Raw genomic sequence first — 18,482 nt, 5'->3', positions numbered from 1 at the left:
ATATATACAAGTGATAACCTTAATATACAGTTACAATGCGATAGTATGATCACTAAGGATGTTAATGCAATGCTATGTTACAGGAAATGGTGCAGATCCTCCGTGGTGTTGAGACCAGCGGGCGCTTTGGTGTTAAATTGCAGAATGTATCTACTCTCCAATTGCCTCAAAAGCTTCTCCCTGTTGCCACCCCGTCTAAGTAGTGGGACGCAATCCATGACTGAATATATATTCACTCACTCACTCCTTCCCTCCCCCCGGAGCTGTGAACGGAGACTTAAGTCGGCCTTTACTTTCTTGGTTCTGCCAAATTGTTTTTCTTTATTTAACAGAGCCTTGGGAGATGTGGGCACTGAGTAGTAGTCTCTCCTTCTGCAGTCCCACTGAGACTGAGTGATGTGCCTCTCTTATTTCCAAGCATAGTCCGCATATCCTGGGAGGAGCAGGAGTCAGGCCTGCATATTAGAAAATCGGCAAGTTGACAGCAGCGTGCCTAAATCAGAGTTTATAACAGATCACCGAGTTACAGAGAGGGGGAAAGGGTTTAACTTGCTACTATGTAATAGATGTTGATCTAATTTTTCATGGAAGTTCCTTATGTGTTAGAATGATTATGGTTCTTTGGAGAAGGAAGGGAGAATAGTGATGCTGTAGATATTTTTATGATTATGGGATATACTTTGATGTTCTCCACATTTTCTTTTCTTTTTGCTGCTGAGGTAGTCAAAGAATTAGACCTTAGTATTAGCCTTTTGCAAAATTTCCATTTTGTTATGTTGTAATGTCTCAGCAATGCACAACTAAAATGTTTATTCTTTACTCCAATGTTGATAGGCTTTGTTAATTGGAATTGGTGGGAATGTTTGGCTTTCCTGCCTCCCTTTCCTCGCCCACCTCAGGCCCAAGGGAAGCCCCCCTACTTGATGGCAGGATCTCTCACTGTTTTCACACTTTCGAGATATGCTGTGAGTTGCAGGCCACGAGTTAGAATCCTGACTAGGCCAACTCGGACTTTCAATAATGTGAGTACCATTAAATTGGGCAATAGTAACACCCATTATTCACAGCTCTTAGGGGATTTACAAACTACAGTATAAGGGCTACATTAGAAAAAGTATTTTTTACTTATAATTTTGCTTTTCAGGTTTTTAGTATTAGCCCAAAATTCCACAATGCACATTGACATTGGGATACTTGGGAGCTATGCATATGTGAAGATAAGGTCTCATCTAAAGCTTAGAGACTGATTCCCTCCTGCATCTCCCATGGACATGCTTTGCATGGGAAATCTCTTCCACCAAATGTGTCATTCTCCTTGCACTTCCTTGTCTGTAGGATTAGTAGACCAGCTATGTGGACCACCACATATAATTCTTTTGGAGTTTATTTCAAAGGCATAGCAGACTTTGACCAAGGAATTTTAAATTTAGTTTAATTCTCTGAATCAGATTTTACTTTGTTTCTTCCTGTTATTTTATTTATCCTGTAATCTTCAACATACCTTAGAGAGTATGACAAACCCAGTACTAGGGATTAAAATAAGGATACCTTGATTGTGACTGTTAACCCTGTGGTTGAGGATCTGTCCTATTCTCAGCACCTTATCTTTCCCTAGGCCAGTGGTTGAAACTGCAATACCTAAAGGCTGTCGTTAAGCAATTATGATAACAGTGAGCTAGGTAAGGAATAGCAAAGACATTATGAACAAAGAAATAACAAAGTTTCAGTAAAAAAATATCATCCCCTCATTTTTAATGTGTAGAACCTTGGCCTATAATTGACTTAACCCTTTCCGTGCTCATGACGGAACCACTCCGTCATGAGCCACGGGTGCCGTGTGCTCATGACGGAGTGGTTCCGTCATGCTGCGGCCGTTGGCTGCCGCTCCGCCCACTCGGCGCTAATTCCCCGCCTGTGCGGGCGATTAGCGCAGTGGGCTGAGACGTGACGGAACCACTCCGTCATGAGCACAGCTCACCCGTGGCTCGTGACGGAGTGGTTCCGTCACGAGCACAGCGCCACCGCACCTGCCCCCAAACCCCCCCCCAGCGCCACGGCGGAATTCCTGCCGCGGCGAAGGGGTTAAACTTGAAACTTTTAGAAGTTAGTAAGAAATAGTATTACGATCCTAGGTGATCATATCCTCCTTAATAATATTTATATACTTAATTGTCAAATATGTTTTTGAAGACTGCCTGTTGCCTATTTTTCTTGCTATTGTGAAGTAAATGTATTTTTAATGGAGAGGTATGGAGAAGGTTATTAGGTAAAGATTGAGGCACGAGTGGGCAGGGGTTGGGGAAGACAGCAAGAGGTGTTTTGTGCAGGGACAGGTATTTAAGGATCCATTGAGGTGTAAGCGCTATCACATATATTAAATGTTTAAACCCATTGTTATAATGTAAAACATTTAAGTGCCAGAGTTTAGATTTTGAAATAGTTTAAGCATTCAATACTTATTTTTTTATTGCAACTGTCGCCATCAGCGAAGAAAGATTTATTAAGGCACAGATATCGAAATCTTCTCCATGAGGGTTAGATGCATTCTAGATTTGCAGGAGTACCACTGACTTTGCTTATGATCTGCATTTAGGTGTATTTTATCCAAACATATCATGAATGTATGCCACGTTTCCTACTCTTGTTGACTAACGTTGGACATCTCCTAATTGAGGGATATGCAGTTTTTATCAAAACTAGCAGAGTACAATTTTTGTTTGATTAGTCTGCCCTCTGGGCTAATGGGTTGGAAATTCCTCTGTACTTGTTCTACTGCTGACTGAAGAGTAGAACAGTAATAATTGAGGCCTAAGGTCTTGCAATGAATCCTCATTATCACAAGCTAACAAACTTTATTTCAGAACGTATTCACAGTTGTATATTTTTATTACATAATGTGAATGTGTTGATACTGCAGTTTGATTTATTCTGTGTTGGCACACCATATTATCAGGCGCTGCACCCAAGACCAGATGAGCGCGCCTTTCTGGCCACTCGTGCATGACATTGAAAAGCTTCTCCTACAGGCTCATAACTATTAGACCTCTCTCGTTAAGGTGGTCTTCCTCTAAACTGTTTGTCTACCTAGCTCAATTTTTTCTGCTGGAATTCATTTGTGTTGGCCTTAGGACTCTGTGCACTTTACAACTGCTAACCAGTTCTAAAGTGATTGTGCTTACTCCCCTAATCATGGCTAAATTGGTTTACACATGATTGGCATTTTTATTTTACTTAGAAGTCCCTTGTAAATGATCAACTGCATACCCAGGGCCTTTAAATTAATTAAATGCTGCTTGTGGCCTGCAGCACATATTGTGCCACGCTCTTAGGTAGCCCACATGTCCCAGGTCTGCCATTGCAGCATGAATGCAGTTTAAACTGCCAATTCGACTTGGCAATATAAACCCTTTGACAAGCCTTAAACTCCCCTTTTATTGCATATATGTCGCGCCTACAGTTGGCCCTATGTGGCTCATAGGGCAGAGTGCATTGTACTTCAAAAGGTTGGACATGTACTTTTTAATTTTACATGTTCTAGTAGTTAAAAAATCCTAAATTTGTTTTTCATTACTGTGAGGCATATCTGTCCCATAGGATAATATTGGGTTGCCTAGTTACATTCAATAAATACTAACATTTGATTGAGGACCGATAAGCATTTCATGTTTGGTATCTATGAAATTGTAATTAAAAAAAACCTTTAATGTTAAAGTCAGATTTTAAATGACAATTTTGAAAATGCTATTTTTAGAAAGATTTTGATGCCTGCAGCCTCTCTAGAGTCACATGACTGGGTGTAACTGACAGTCTTTGTGCATTCTTCCCAGACAGTCGCACAATAGAGGGATTAGGCGAGCCTTAATGGGCTTCTGCTGGATGGAAGGGAAGGATGCCGGAGCTGGGCACAGCCCCACTTGCAACTGAATGGGCTGTACTTTGTTTTCACACAAAGGGCTTGTCACCTCCACATTGCCTCTGCAGCTGGCTTGGAGTCAGGGCAGGGGAGTCAGGAAATTACAAGCACTTCAAAGAGAAACCTCTAGAAACTTCTAACTTCAAAGAAGGCACCAGGCATAAAAATAGAGCCCTCAGACCCACTCTTCAGTTAGTTAACTTTCTGGGCCTGTGGAAGGACTCTGAAGGCTGCCTGCTGCTGTGGCCTGCTGTGTACTCCAGAATACTGCTTTGCTGCACCTGAAAGAACTGCTATGCTGACTGGAGCCTGCCTTAAACCCTCAGTTGCCAGTCCTGTTTAAGCCCTGCATATTCAACTGAACCCAGGACCACCAGACTAGTTTGCTGGCCTCCTGTTCAGAGCCACAAGGACATAAATGGCTCCCACCATCTTGAACCCACACCTGGACTCTGCCTGAGTGAAAGCTGAAGCCCCAAGTGGTGTCCCACCAACCTGGAGCCTTGGTTGTGGTGCTAAATGTGCCCAGATAGGCAAAATCAAAAATGTGTGACTGAAAATTGTTGGCTAAAAACTGCTCTGATAACCGCGGGAAGATTGGGACCAACTTGTATCAATCTGCCCAAGATGCATCGCCAGTTGGTATGCAGTAGCGGCTGCTCCAATTAGGTTACTCTCTGCACCAGCAAATCCGGTTTTCTGGTCCTTTGCGAAAGGGGTATCTAAGGTCCTGGAACAATCTTGGACTACAGCCTTCTGGTGCGTCCCGCTGGAGATTTTCTACTTCCATGAAAGTGACTACGTCTGAACATAGAAATGTTCCCCACGACTTGGTACAGCGACACCCAGAGGGCGACGCTCCTTTTTCGTACGCCACCTGGAGCTTTGCCCCACTGATTTTTAACTTCTCAGAACATTTTTCTTAAATTCTTCCAATTGACTTCTTGTATCAGACCTGCGCTCCATCGTGGTCAGCCAAATTTTTCAACTTTAACCTAGTCCCAGGCGACTAGATGTCCATGGTTGATACTTTGATCTTTTAGGTGCTATGTTTTACTGACAACTTTTTTTTAAAACTCATAACTCTGGTTCTACTAATTGGATTTCTGTTGTTTTGGTGTCAAATAATTTATTAACGTTTACTCTTGTTTTCTAAATTGGTGTGGGATTTTTCTTGTGGTGTTTTCACTTTATTACAGTATTTGTACTGCATAAATATTTTACACATTGCCTCGGAGTTAAGCCTGACTGCTTTTGTGTTCATCCACCCAAAGTTAAGCATGGGTTAATTTAGGGACTTTAGTGGTTCACCCTGCCAGAGATTGTGGCTGTTGCTTGACCATGGCTCACACCACAGTCGACCAACAATCTATTTTCTCACAACAACAAATACAAATCTTTACCCATCCACACACTCCCCCACGATGTAGCATGTCACTTGTCCAAAAATACGCTTCTGAGCCCCACATAGTTCTATGAAGCGCTTTCTAAATTTTACAATACGACATATAAAAAATGTAAAGGTAATTAACTAGAAGAATTGGCGATGGTGGTCATTTCTTTCATTAAGTTTAATTAAGTTGGAGAGTATGGCTTATGGGTCAAAGTGCATTCATCTAGAACCCTGAGTTTTCAGCATAGCAGTAGGGCCTGTAAGAATGTGTATGGCAATCTTTTAAAAGGTTGATTACTGAGGAGCAAGTGATTTTTTTCCTAAGTAAGCAGTTGAAAGCCAGACACAAAATTGTAAGAGTGGGGTGCTCGTTTTTCATGTATCTAAGGCACAGCCATCAAGGGCTGGGAAAGTAACTGGCCAGCACGATGGTCGGCATACAAAATCGACATTGTGTCCCCCTGACCCAAGGACAAGGTAACAAACGGCAGGTCCAGGGCTGACAAATCCTGCCATAAATAAAGTTGCAAAAAGAACAATTGATGGGCAGAATGTTGAACAATGTCAAACATTGACCCCAGTACATAGGTCTGGGCCTAAATCCATTGTTTTTTGCTCCCAATGCCATTTCAATTTAAACCCATCCATATTCAAATCAGTCTTCACTCTGTTCCCCATGGGAACAGTCCAGCCCGAACTGCCAGGCCAGGTCCTCTCTGGACCGGAAAAAAGCATCAAGAGACCTGTTTTTGGGTTTCACCCCTCATCAGCTAGGCTAGCTTGACTCCAGTGGCATGTAGAGCACGGGACCCACGTCTGAGCATACCCGTCCCACTCGAGATGACAAATGCAAAAAGAACAATTGATGGACAGAATGTTGAACAATGTTGAACATTCACAGACACAAAATTGTACGGGGTGGTGCTCATTTTTCATTTATCTAAGGCACAGACATCAAGGGCTAGGGAGGTAACTGGCCAGCACGAGGGTCGGAACACAAATTGTCATTGTGTGTGCCTGTCCCAAGATTAAATGAGGGGCATGGTAACAAAGGGCTGGCCCAGGTCTGCCACGTCCTGCCATAAATAAAGTTGTGGCTTGAGAGGGCAAGGTCATGGCAATGGTTCATTTGGGCTGCAATGTTTAAAGGGGTCCTTCAGTGTAGAGAAAATAAATCTCATTACCCGCCCTTGTTTCTCTGTTACCAACCATAAACATCCAAGAATGTTGATTTGTTTGATGTCAGCTAGGGGTTCACGATGTATTGTATCTCAATTCACTGAATACCCTTTTAAAGATCCCAATCAAGACTATTGAGGGTCTGGGCTCATACCATGTACGGCGTGGGAAGCAAATCCTAGCCGCCCATACCTGCACAGAGGGAAAAGTATGTGGAAAGAAGGGCTCGGGGTTGGAATAGGGGTCACTGATCTGAGTGGCCTGAGTGCAAGGATTATCTTTTGATAGGCAATTATCTTTTTGGAATTTTTGGGTGACTTTAAGTTGACGTTCGGACAAATGTACTTTTTGTAAGAAACGCCCACTTATGGGATGATTTGGGTTTATCTCTTTGCAGTTATTTTGAAATTTGGCAAAATGTAACCGTTATTTTGAACTTCATTTGTGTTACAATTATATATTTTATTTTGTACAATTTTGACCAAAATTAAAGAAAAATGCTTATACGCTTAGTGTGCTTGGAGCAAAATATTTTTTTTCCTCGAATTTTTTTTTTTCTTTTTTTCTTCTTTTTCCTGTTTTTTCCCCCCACGATTTCTGGTCCAGCTTTATCTAACCAAGGAGAAGTGCGGATTTCTTTGATCTACGTGGTTTGCTTTACAGTGTGTCAGATTGGTATGCTTTTCAGCAATGTTTAGTTTTTACCCGTATATGGGGGGGAGGGGGAGAAGGGAGCAGAAAGAAAGCAGCTTTCACACCAGTGCGAAACCTGAGGAGGTCGGCCTCCCTTGAGAGTAAGCAGTAGTTTGACTGCTGAAGGAGGTGTCTAAGGCGGCCTTAGTGGGTCAGGGGAGTAGACATACCAGACTTGGCTACAAGCCCAGGCTCTAAAACAACATCCAAGTCATCAAATTTGCCCAGGCACGCCATGTGAGGTTCAAATGACAGTGGAATTTAAGACGAGCAAGCGCACAGCAGGGCTTAGAAGCTGTACTAGGAAGAGCAGGGCTTTCAACAAGCTGACGTTACAGTAAAACCCTACCACGGGAGTGTGCGCACCTCCAGTATAAAACGGTCCCTTTGAATGAATACCGTCCTCTTCGACCGCCATTGGGTGGATTTTGAGACTTGTCAAACGAAAGCGGCAACGGGATTTGGGCACTGGAGACTGCACGTTTTACGAGCTGGCGTCTGCGGCAGCATCTACAATATCATCGCTCGCATGGTTGCCCACGTTACGTTTCCCTCTGACAGAGTTTAAAAAGAGCCCAGAAGTGCAACATAGGAAACATTTCAGACGCTTCACGGCGCATCTTTAAGTGAAGTGAACCAGCATGCTGTGTGCTGCCTCAGCAGGTGAGCTACATTCAAACTCGCGTGTGCATGCGCTTCAGGTTTGCATGTTCCAGTTTATTTCTGCAAACAGCTGTAGTACTTTCACGTGGGACTTGTTTTTTTTTTCTTTTTCTTTTAGGGTCGGGGGGAGAGTCTGTTCCTGTCTGTGAGACCTGTTGCAATTATAAAATAAATTCTCAGTCATTTTTATTCGTCTGTTATGTTTATATGCTTTTTTATTTATAATTGTAAGTACGTAGAGCAGTTTCTTCAAGACCAGGTTTAACTAAAATGGCATGTTGAGCGTAAAGTTTTCTACAAAACAATTGTGACCACCTCTTTCTGGTTCTGTAAATTACACTTATAAGCGATATATTATTAACTATTCAGCTGTCTGCTGTGTTAATGGTCTTGTAAATATGCCCATGACCGTCTTTTAGACTGGTGTTTCATGCTCAGATTTCCAGTCTCTTAGAGGTGACCTCAGTACGAGTACTCTGTGACACCAGGGGCTGCTCTTGTAACAGGGCTCTTCTACTCAAGCACTGATTATGAACAGGACACAAGAGGGTGGGATATTGATCATATTCAGTAAATGTCAATACCTCACGATGGGGTATTGACCTGCGGTGGTAAATTCTTTAAATTCAGAATTCTACCCCTTCTTGGAATGAGGCATAACAAACGCATTCAGTATTTATTGAACCGAAAGGTGTATGGTTTGCCTGGTTATGAGGTGTTACCTTGATACTTTTTGATCGGCTCTACTTTGTCAAAAGTTGAGGGGTGCTGTTATTACTGTCAAACTTGGAATCCCAATCCCTGAGCAAACTCCTATTTGCACCATAAGTCTTTAGCCAAAAATTGGGAATCAAGAATGTAGTCTTTGTCTTAAATTCTTTCACTTTGTTTTAATTTTTGTGATTTAGTTTTTGTTGTTTTTATTAAATCTGTAATGTTTTGTATATGGCCACATGTAAGAGAATTGATAGTTGGTAGTAGAAAAACACATTTTCCCTACCATCAGTCATTGCTTAAGATGATTGTGCTCTTATTAAAATCTTTATAAAGCTTTTACAATGAACACAAAATCAATCCCAGCAAAATAAGTATTAGATAGCACACACTTTTCTCGAGGCTCTACTCTCTACTTACTTGCCCAACTGATTTTAGTGAATTGGTGGGATTTGTACACGGTTTTTCCAATTGAGATAAACAGGACCTGGTAAATTTGAGGGCTAGTGGATCTGCTGTTGGAAACGGTAGCATAACTAGGAAGCTTTAGGGACTGTTACGGTTATAAACACCTGTAATGTCCTAGACAAGTGTAATGTTTTACAAAGGGCTTGTTTAATGGTGATGTTAAGTGCTACTACCCATGTATTTGTATTTAGTAGGGTCAGGTCGGTATTTGCTTTCTCGAGAACCCAGATGCCACTCCCTTGGTGAGGATTTGTAATTTAATAGCAATCCTTACTATGTAATGCATTTTGTAAACGGTGACCCTTTTCTGCTTCTTGTCACTGTTGCATAAAGTTTGCTAACTGTACACTGAATTAATTTGGATAAAATTTAGGCAAGATGCAAGTTTTTTTGTGATGCACTACTCTTTTATGCTATATTACACATGTCCATTTACCGGTTAGTTGAATTATTTGTCTGTTTATGACCTGATGGATGGATTTAAGTTACATGCCGGTCCAATAAGAAAAGCTTCTCTTTAGGATGACTGGGTGAATGTAAGAGTGCATTTGCGTATTTGGCAACATATTTTAATTCCCTAGTCAGGTTTTCAGATGAGCTTCCCTATTGTGGTGTAATAGCGATATTCTATTTGTGTATGCATTTAGTAATTATTCTCTATGCCAGAGGGTTCACATTTCTGCTTGGAGGGTTCTGGTACTGTGAAACGTTAATAGTGATGTATTGTTTGGGGGAGGGGAAGGCAGCAGTTGCCATAATAAATTATTTGTTAAAATCTTTGTAGGCCTTGTGCATTGTCTTGTCCTGTGTTTGCTAAAGGCTCCACGTGCTCTTGATGCTTTTGCTCCTTTCCCAAATCCAAAAGGCTTGCACTGGCATTGGAGCGGTTACTGCCTATAACCAGGGCTTCTAAAAGGCGGCCTTACTTCAGGTCATCAGGAACACAAAGCTAGCTGGCTTTGTAAGGATGTTGCACGCCGGCAACGATTTCCATACCTGTTGTTCTCAGTTATCTACCTCAAATCTTTATAATGGTCACGGCACTTTTGGCCACCTTAATAGCCCAAACTGGGGTGGCGTAGGGGGCAAAAGAACGATGGATTTAACCCAGATCTTTTGACTGGGGGAAAATGTTTGCATTGTCAGCTATTCGTCCATCATTTGTTTGCTGTAACACTTTTCGCCCTAAGTGGGATGGCTATGCCCAGATGTGGGTCCCTGGCTCACTGTGCCACTGGATTCAAGCTAGCCTGGCTGAAGAAGGGTGACATACTCTCAAACCGGTCCCAGGATGCTTGTTTCCAGTCCAGGGAGCACCTGGCCTGGCATTTCGGTCTGGACTGTTTCCATGAGGCACAGGGTCAAGCCCGATTTGCATTTGGCCGGGTCGAAACTGGGGTGGCGAAGTAGGCAAACGAACAATGGATTTAACCCAGATCTTTTGACTGGGGGAGAATGTTTGCATTGTCAGTATTGTTTATCATTTGTTAGTTGTAACCCCTTAATAGCCTCCAGCATTACAGAAAACGTTCCTTCAAAAGTGAAGCCAGCTGAAGCTGCATATGTCTTAAGGGCATATCTGTTTTAAAAGGGTTCCTTGCATTGCTGCAAAGTATTAATTAAGAAATACGAGGCATTGTGCCAATGAATGAGAAGAGCAGTAAAGTCACTGCCCAATGTTTCGTTGCTTGAAATACTGTTGGCTTCAAAGTACATTGGTGCACCTGCTAATGCTTCGCATTTTCACATGAGTTACCTTGTGCTTACTTGAGATTGTTTATTACGCTTCCGCCTATGTAGGTGTCCTTAGTCTTAAGTCATTCAGTTACTGTCTTTTGTAACGTGGCAAGTATCCTTAAACTCGATAGCAAACCCATCGGGAAGTCCCTCAGTTTTGCAGCCCTCTGAATTCTTCAGTCTGTAAGGATAGTACCGACGCTGCCATACTTGAGAGTCCCATTGCAGCATTCCCAGCCAGATCTTGGCACAGTGACCTGACGTCCAGTTGGAGCTTTCATATTTATGGTTGTTTAGTTTGTCAAAATAGAAGTGGAATACAATGACGCTATAAATTCAAAATGCAACGGCAACGTTGTTTTGGATGGTTAGGCTACCATGTTTTGCTTTAAACCCAAAACCGTTAGCTTTGAAACTGTGTCCAATGTATTTTGTGCTAGAATAGAGTTGCTTATTTATATTCATAACTAATTTGAAGAAACCGCAGTGATGTTTTAGTTCAGAATTTCATTTTTGAACATACATTTATTTTTGAATGCGTTTTGGCCTGTTTCTTGTACTGGAGCCTCCACATTAAATAACATCAGATTGTCAGAGTCTGATTGAAAAAAAATCAGATCTGAACTTTTTTACTCAAAACAGTGTTTGTCTTTGCCACCTAATTACATTTTCACCTGAAGCTAATACGTTCCCACATTTCATGTCCGCATAGTTTGCTGACAACTGTTATTGTATTTATTTGCCAAGTCTTTTCTAAAATATTTTTATGGAGTGTTAAAATTGAAAGGCCTAATTACTAATAGGACAAAAGGAGAGCTTTTCTGTCACTGGTATATATTAACTATGAAAGTGAGGGAGATGAATATGCTGGTTGTTTTGTGATTACCTACTAAGCAGAAGCCTATGGGTGGTCTCTAAACTTTTTTCCTTTCCAAATATTCTTTCAATCTGGCACTGTTTGTTGACTTTGGTCAACTGGAACATTGCACGTGAGCACCTAGAAAAATAATGTTTTTTTCCCCTTTCTGATGCTGGATATGAATGGGCGGGTGGGTCTTTCTTCTTCAGTGTTTGATGTTTGTGGACCATAAATTGTTCATGTCACTCAAAAATGAACTCTGCCAATGCTATATTTCTTTTAAGATAACTCATCTGTATATGCATCACATTAAGCTGGGTTTTCCATGGGTCTAGATCTTTAAATCGTAGTTGGTGCATAGCATTGATTGTAGACTAAACACTCAGTTGAAGAAGCAGAACCGTCTTTAGTGCTTTGGACAATTGGTTGTTAGACCTGAAAGCCTTAAGGTGGTCTCCCCCCCCCCCCCCCCCCTCCCCACCCCAACTGTTTGCCTTCCTCCTCCACTGTTTCTGACCTCGTTTTTGCTGCTAACCTGTGTAAAAGTGGTTGTGTTTTCTCCCCCAAAACATTGTAATATTGGTGCATCCCCATTTGACGTATTTAATTTACTTTCAGTCCCTAGTAAAGTGGTACTTCCTGTACCCGGAACCTGTAAATTAAATGCTACTAGTGGACCTGCAGCACTGATTGTGCCACCCACTTAAGTAGCCCTTCAACTATGTCTCCAGCCTGCCATTGCAGAGCTTGTGTATGCTATTTACACTGCCATGTCAAACTGGCAAAATAAACCTTTTGCCAGTATAAGTCACGCCTAAGGTCTTCCTTGGACAGCCTAGAGGACAGTGTGCACTGTAATTAAAAGGCAGGACATGTACTTTTAAATTTTATATGTGCTGGTTGTGAAAAACTCACATTTGTTCTTCGCTACTGCAAGGCCTATATCTCACATAGAATAACATTGGGATGACCATATTGCATCTTATAAGACTGATTTCAAAATGGGAATATATGACTGATTCAAGTTTGATGTCTCTGGGATCCTAATTTAAAATCTCAACTTATGATGAAGTCGAAAATGCAGCTTTTTTAAAGTTGTCCTTTTCTTGCTTTAGCCATTTAGTGCGTGCTACCTGAGTCTGATCACTTGTGTGGGGTGGATGGCAGTTGGGTTTGTGTATTGTCCCCTAGACAACCACACACAATGGGAGGATATGTGTGGCTTCATGGGCCATCTTGGCAGGATAGGAGGGAGGATCTGGACCCAGCCTCACTTAAACCTGAATAGCCTGTGTCCTGTCTTTGCACAAAGGGCTGCACATTCCCACCACCCTCAGTAGTGCGTCTGGAGCCAGGGCAGAAAGAAAAGTCCTCTTTGCACTTTAAAGGCATGTCTTTGAATTATCCCTCACTTCAAAGGCATCACTGGATAAAAGTACCGAACCTCAGACACCACCACTTAAGTACACTTCTGGACCTGTGGATACTCTTATCAGGAAGGAGGACTGCTGTGCTGCTGAAACGTCTGCCACTCTGCTGTCTGCTGCTTTGGTGGGAAGATCTCCTGCCTGCTGCCCTCTTGTCTGGGTGATATGGCCTGGACCAGCTACACTTGACCACAGAACACAGAGTGTCTCCAAGGGCTAGCTGGCTGGCCTCCTGGTCTGAAGCCTCAGTAGCATAAGACTTCCCACTCCTGCACCTAGATCCTGCCATCTGTGAGAATTCCCTGCCAAGTGGTGCCACCCAGTCGTGGAGCCTTGGAAATGGGCCCAAGGTGCTTGCCAGCAGAACTGATGCATCTTCTCTGCTAGCAGAACCAATGCATCGCTGCTGCTGTGTGGATTGGACCCATTGCAAAAGACTCTTCACTGGCACCTCCAGCATCTTTGGACCGAGCCGCTGCCATCGGAGCCGCTGTTGTGCGACTCTTTACCCTGCACAAGCTTCTCTCATTCCTCGTCGAGGGCAGCCTCGAGGATGAAGCTGAAAATCTGCAACGCAGCTTCACCGCTCGTCTGAACCAACTCATTAGCTTTGATGCACCTTGCATCCTCGACACCAGAGTTTGCATTGCAACCCCCATCAAAAGGATCCTCTTTGACGGCACAACAGGACCTCTCACTGCAGCCTTGACGCATCTCAGAACCAACTAAATGCCTCTGCTGTGCAATGCATCTTCGACACGGATCCATACAACCATTCACAACTCTGATTTAATGTACTTTGTACAACGGGCCTAATTGGGTTCCTGTAGCCGGCCTGTGCTCCTTTGTGGTCCGCCTGAACTAGAGACTTTGTCAAAGTCCGGCAGGACCAGAAATCCCCAGTAGTGCTTTTTTTTTTCTTTTAAAACATTGAAATTCCATATTCCCAGTTCTGCGAATTGTTTTTTAGGTCTCGCTGCGTCAGCGCGCATGAGCTGCTCTGAGAGACATTTTGTAGATGAGTTTTCAAAGTGCTGCTGGCTGGCCTAGCGCTTGCGTTCATGCAAGCGTGCACGCGCGCAGCAGGCCGCCAGCAGTCTTTCACGGGTCATTAGAGCCGTGATGACTTTCACTTTCGCAAAAGTAAAGAAATAGAAAAAAACATCTTTCTTTACTTTTGCTATAATCGCGACACCCGCGCTTTACTTTTAATGTTCAAAGTAAAGCGCCGGTGCCACGATGCTTATTCTCGCGCGCACGGCCAATGCTTGTTTTAAAAATGGCCACAGATCTACAGCATTGCAGTAATATTTTATTTAATCGTCCCCAAACCGTAGTGCATGTCACCGCTGAATAGTAAAATGGAAACAGTACTTACTGGTGTGCGTATCCCGTTGTAAAAGCACAAACCTACTCCGCCAAAGTGTGCGTGTCACTGGTCTCCGTTAAAAGAATTAACCATGAAGTAAATGCCAGGAGACGTAGTTTGTTATGCACCCTCATAACAATTCCAATGGTGTGCGCGTCACTGCACTCTTCTCAGTCTCCAATGGTGTGTGCGTCACTGTGCACTTCCCAAATGCAGAAAACTCGTACAGTTCACGTGACCTCCCTCCTCTGTACCAGTGCTCCGCGACCAATCCAAAATGACCATACGACGGTAAAGCGGCGTGCTCGTCATCCCCCACACTTCGTATGCTGCTGACTACATTACCAATCCTCAGCTGTGCAACATTTGTGTCTGAATGCTGCTACCTCCTCCACGGATTCCAATCTCCATAAATGGTGAGTCGAGACCACCTCACACACTGCACTCTCCGCTTTCGTGGCAGCACTTGTTATAATTCCTTTTCCGTAAATCCTCCTCTCCTCAGACTTCCCCACTTGACAGGTAGCCTCAAATTGTTAAACTTTGATGATGCGTGTACACATTTTTATACTGGAACGACAGTCCGTAATGAATGCTGTGCTCCAAGCATTTTCTTAAAGCAGTCACCTTACAAATAAAGACTTCGCAATAATCAACCATTAACACAAGTTTGCACAGCACAAATATTTGTATAACAAGCATTGGCATAGCCAATAGGTCTCGCCTTTGGGACCTTATAAGTGTTTAGCCATGCAACAGTTGCATAACTAAATACTTAAAAAGTCCCAAAAGCGAGACCTATTGGCTATGCCAATGCTTGTTTGTTTTTTTGGTCATGTTTTATTTGTTACAATCAGTTATTTTTCTAACTTTGTGTGGGATCTTTTTGTGTGGTGTTTTCACTAATTTACTATTTGAAGTGTTACACAAATACTGTACACACAGCCTCTAAAGTTAAGCCTGACTGCTCTGTGCCAAGCTAGTAGAGGGTGAGCACAGGTTAATTTAGGGTTTGTCTTCCTCTTAACCTGACTTGGATTGAGGTTACAGTTTGACCAGGGGGTCCTTCCCCAGTCAACCAACAACCCAATTTCTAACAGTAATTTCAGAGTAGTATTATTTGAACACTTGCTCTCTTAGTGCCTTGCACCCCACTAACCTAGTCAGTTATACTCTGCATCATGTGCCTTTAAGATCAGTTACTTTTTGCTCGTCAGTTAACAAAACCCATGTTTGACAAAAAAAAAAAAAAATGTTTTAGATAATTGAATTTTGGTGAGACTATTTGAAGACCCCCCTTTTTAGGTCGAGGGACCATCCGGTCTGCCAAAGGCAGAACCGGTAGTCCGGAGATCTTATGTTTCTTAGAGTGGCTATTTAACCCGCCTCTCTTTTTGGCTCTCCTCCATTGGCTGGCTTCGTAAACGGAGGCCAGCCATTGGAGGAGAGAGCCGTCCCTCCAAATAGGCTTCGTCTTTTTCATATTCGGGGGCGTGTTCCGTGCTGTTCTTACCACTTTTTAGCCACGCCCTTTTTGGCAGTGTTTTTCTCTCCTCCAGCCAATGGCAAGAGGAGAGAAAAAGAAACACGCCCCCGAATCCGAAACCGCCGCTGCCTTTCTCCGAGGCATTTCTGCTTCGCCGTGGAGAAAGGCAGCGGTGTGCTTGTTACTCTTCCCAACTCTAAAAACGTTTCCATCTGTTGAGGAAACTGTTTTGCAATAATGCACCGCGTAACCGACGTCACGGACCCAATTTATAATATGAATTTTCTTCTGTGAAATTGAACGCATCCTCCTCGGATTGAGTTCACGTGCAACCAATTTATCAATTTTGGTCAAAACCATCAGAGGGATTCGCTTTGAGGCGTGTTGGTATTTCTGCCAAGAATTGAACGCCGACCACTTCAAGCTTGAATGTTTCCACAAACAAAGTGATATTAACTCAACAACATCGGAAAAGAACGCAGCGCGCGCCTCACGCCGAATCTGCTGAGGTGGAAAACCCCTCCCAAAAGTGGATTGTAGCAAAAACGTGTAATGTTTTAGGAGCCTGGGGTATGTTTGTGTCAGAATCCTAGTAAACAAACGGCTTTGCAACAAAAACACATTGTCTTCGGAAGAAGCAAACGTGTTGCGGCCCGCGAACTGCCAACTCTCGGGTGTAAAATACGCGCTAATCTTTGCGGAGGTCTGCGCGTGCGCGCCGATACTGCTGCTGTTATTATAAATACTCTGATTCATATTATTATCGTTGTTGTTTTCGTTGCTACTATTGTCGTTTTTATTATTGTTACATCAGTTCCATAGTCACGTTCTTTCTTCGTGGTCGGGAGTGAGTGTATTTTTATGTATTGAGGCTCTGTATATGGCCGGAATCAGTGCATCATTGACCGGAAGCTGCGACTCAGCGGGTCCTTGGGCCGGAAGCGGTACCTCAGTGGATCGTTGGGCCGGAAGCAGACTGAGGCACAATGGGTCTTGGGGCCGGAAGCGGTACATCGGTGGTGCAGAAGGCCGAAAGCTGATTTTGGTGCAGTGTGTTCTGCGGCTGGAAGTGGGGACTTAGTGGGGTATGGGGCCGGCCCCATCAGTGGGGGCTGGAAGTGGTACATACGTGGGGCTGGGGGCAAGAGGCGGGGCATCAGTTTGGCCATGGACGGATTTCTTACCGCTTGGATCAGTTTCCTACACACCATCATCCAGACTGCAGAGATAGGAAGCCGTGGCTTCTCACGCATCCAGCGTGAATGTGCAAACTTACCTTGCACAAACACTGCACACGAAAACAAGCAAAAGTTATACTCCCACTGCAGCCAAGTTCAGCAGCGTGTGTGCTCCTCATCTGCTCTGTGGATTTCTCATGGCCGTGTAGCTCGCCGCATGGGGCAGGGACCCTGCTCGCGCCTGGACCTGCTGCGGAACTTGCTGACGGCGCTGGTGCGGCACGAGCGCATACAGACATCCTTGGCTCGCGCCGACGAGCTGCGCTTCTATGCCGAGAGGATGAGCACGGGACCGGGTCCGACGGATGGAAGCTGCAGGCTAGTTGGGGGCTAAATGAGTGATTGGTGCACACGCGGGGGCAGGGGATCGTCTGCCGAGCTTGGAGCAGAAAGGCTGAGGCATTTGTAAAAGGCATTTCAATGTGACACATGTGCTTCGGTAAGGTAGATGGTTTAAGAGTGTGGTTATGGCGTCGGGGTGGGGCGAGTTGCACTCGAGTTCATTAAAGTATATTATATTGGAATCGATGAGCCACACACTCTCTCTCTATCTCACTACCTCACTCTCTATCACTACATCACTATCTATTTCTATCTCACTCTCACTACCTCACTATATCACAACACACTCTCTCAAAACTTAACTACATCACTCTCTCACTACCTCACAACTTCACTCTCTTTCTAAATCACTAATTTACTCTCTCTATCTCACTACCTCACTCTCTCTCTCAAATACACGGTCACTTACACTCACTCTTTCACTACCTCACTCTCTCTCACTTCTTCACTACATCACTCTCTGTTTCTATCTTAATACCTCACAACATCCCTCACTACCTCACTCTCTTTCATTACCTCAATCTTTCTCTCTCACTACCTCACAACATCACTCACTGTTTCTATCTCACTAAGTCAGAAAATACCTCTCACTAACTCACTCTTTCACTACCTCACACTCTATCTACCTCACTCTCTCTCACTACATAACTCTCTATACATCACTACTCCCCTCTATCTATATCACTACCTCACTATCTCACTACTTCTCTCTCTAAAAAGATCACTACCTCACTCTCTCACTACCTCACTGCTAATGCAATAGGTATCACATATGCAAAAAAAAAGCTAATGCCAATAGAAATGACAATGCCATTTATTTAGGGATACAAAAATGATTAAAAAAATAATGAGCAATACCAATAGCTCTACCTATAATATTGCCGAGACCATTGCATTGTAAAACCTTGTAACAGAAACTCATTCACTGGTTTAGTCGGCTCCTACGTCTTTGTCTTGACCTGTTTGGGTTCCCGCTCTGAGGTGCTTAGTTTTGAGCTGAA

The 18,482-nt window shown here is 43.4% G+C and overlaps 1 protein-coding gene across 3 annotated transcripts in view; it reads left to right on the top strand.

Moving 5' to 3' along the window:
• NFATC3 (nuclear factor of activated T cells 3) overlaps positions 1-18,482 on the top strand; it is an 870,211-nt gene that overhangs the window by 118,338 nt on the left and 733,391 nt on the right. The window contains exon 1 of one of the 3 annotated variants that reach the window (XM_085638480.1): positions 7,447-7,841. The exons of the other annotated variants lie outside the window; for them this stretch is intronic. Within the exon in view, the coding sequence (XP_085494606.1) occupies positions 7,820-7,841 (22 nt within the window). The 5' untranslated portion in view covers positions 7,447-7,819. Of the gene's footprint in view, positions 1-7,446; positions 7,842-18,482 lie in introns of those variants that run through there. 3 annotated transcript variants of the gene reach the window in all.

The sequence above is a fragment of the Triturus cristatus genome, chromosome 12 (assembly GCF_964204655.1).
Source record: "Triturus cristatus chromosome 12, aTriCri1.1, whole genome shotgun sequence".
NCBI classification, from domain to species: domain Eukaryota; kingdom Metazoa; phylum Chordata; class Amphibia; order Caudata; family Salamandridae; genus Triturus; species Triturus cristatus.
Note: the sequence above shows the minus strand (reverse complement) of the source record. Positions and strands in the feature narration are given on the sequence as shown.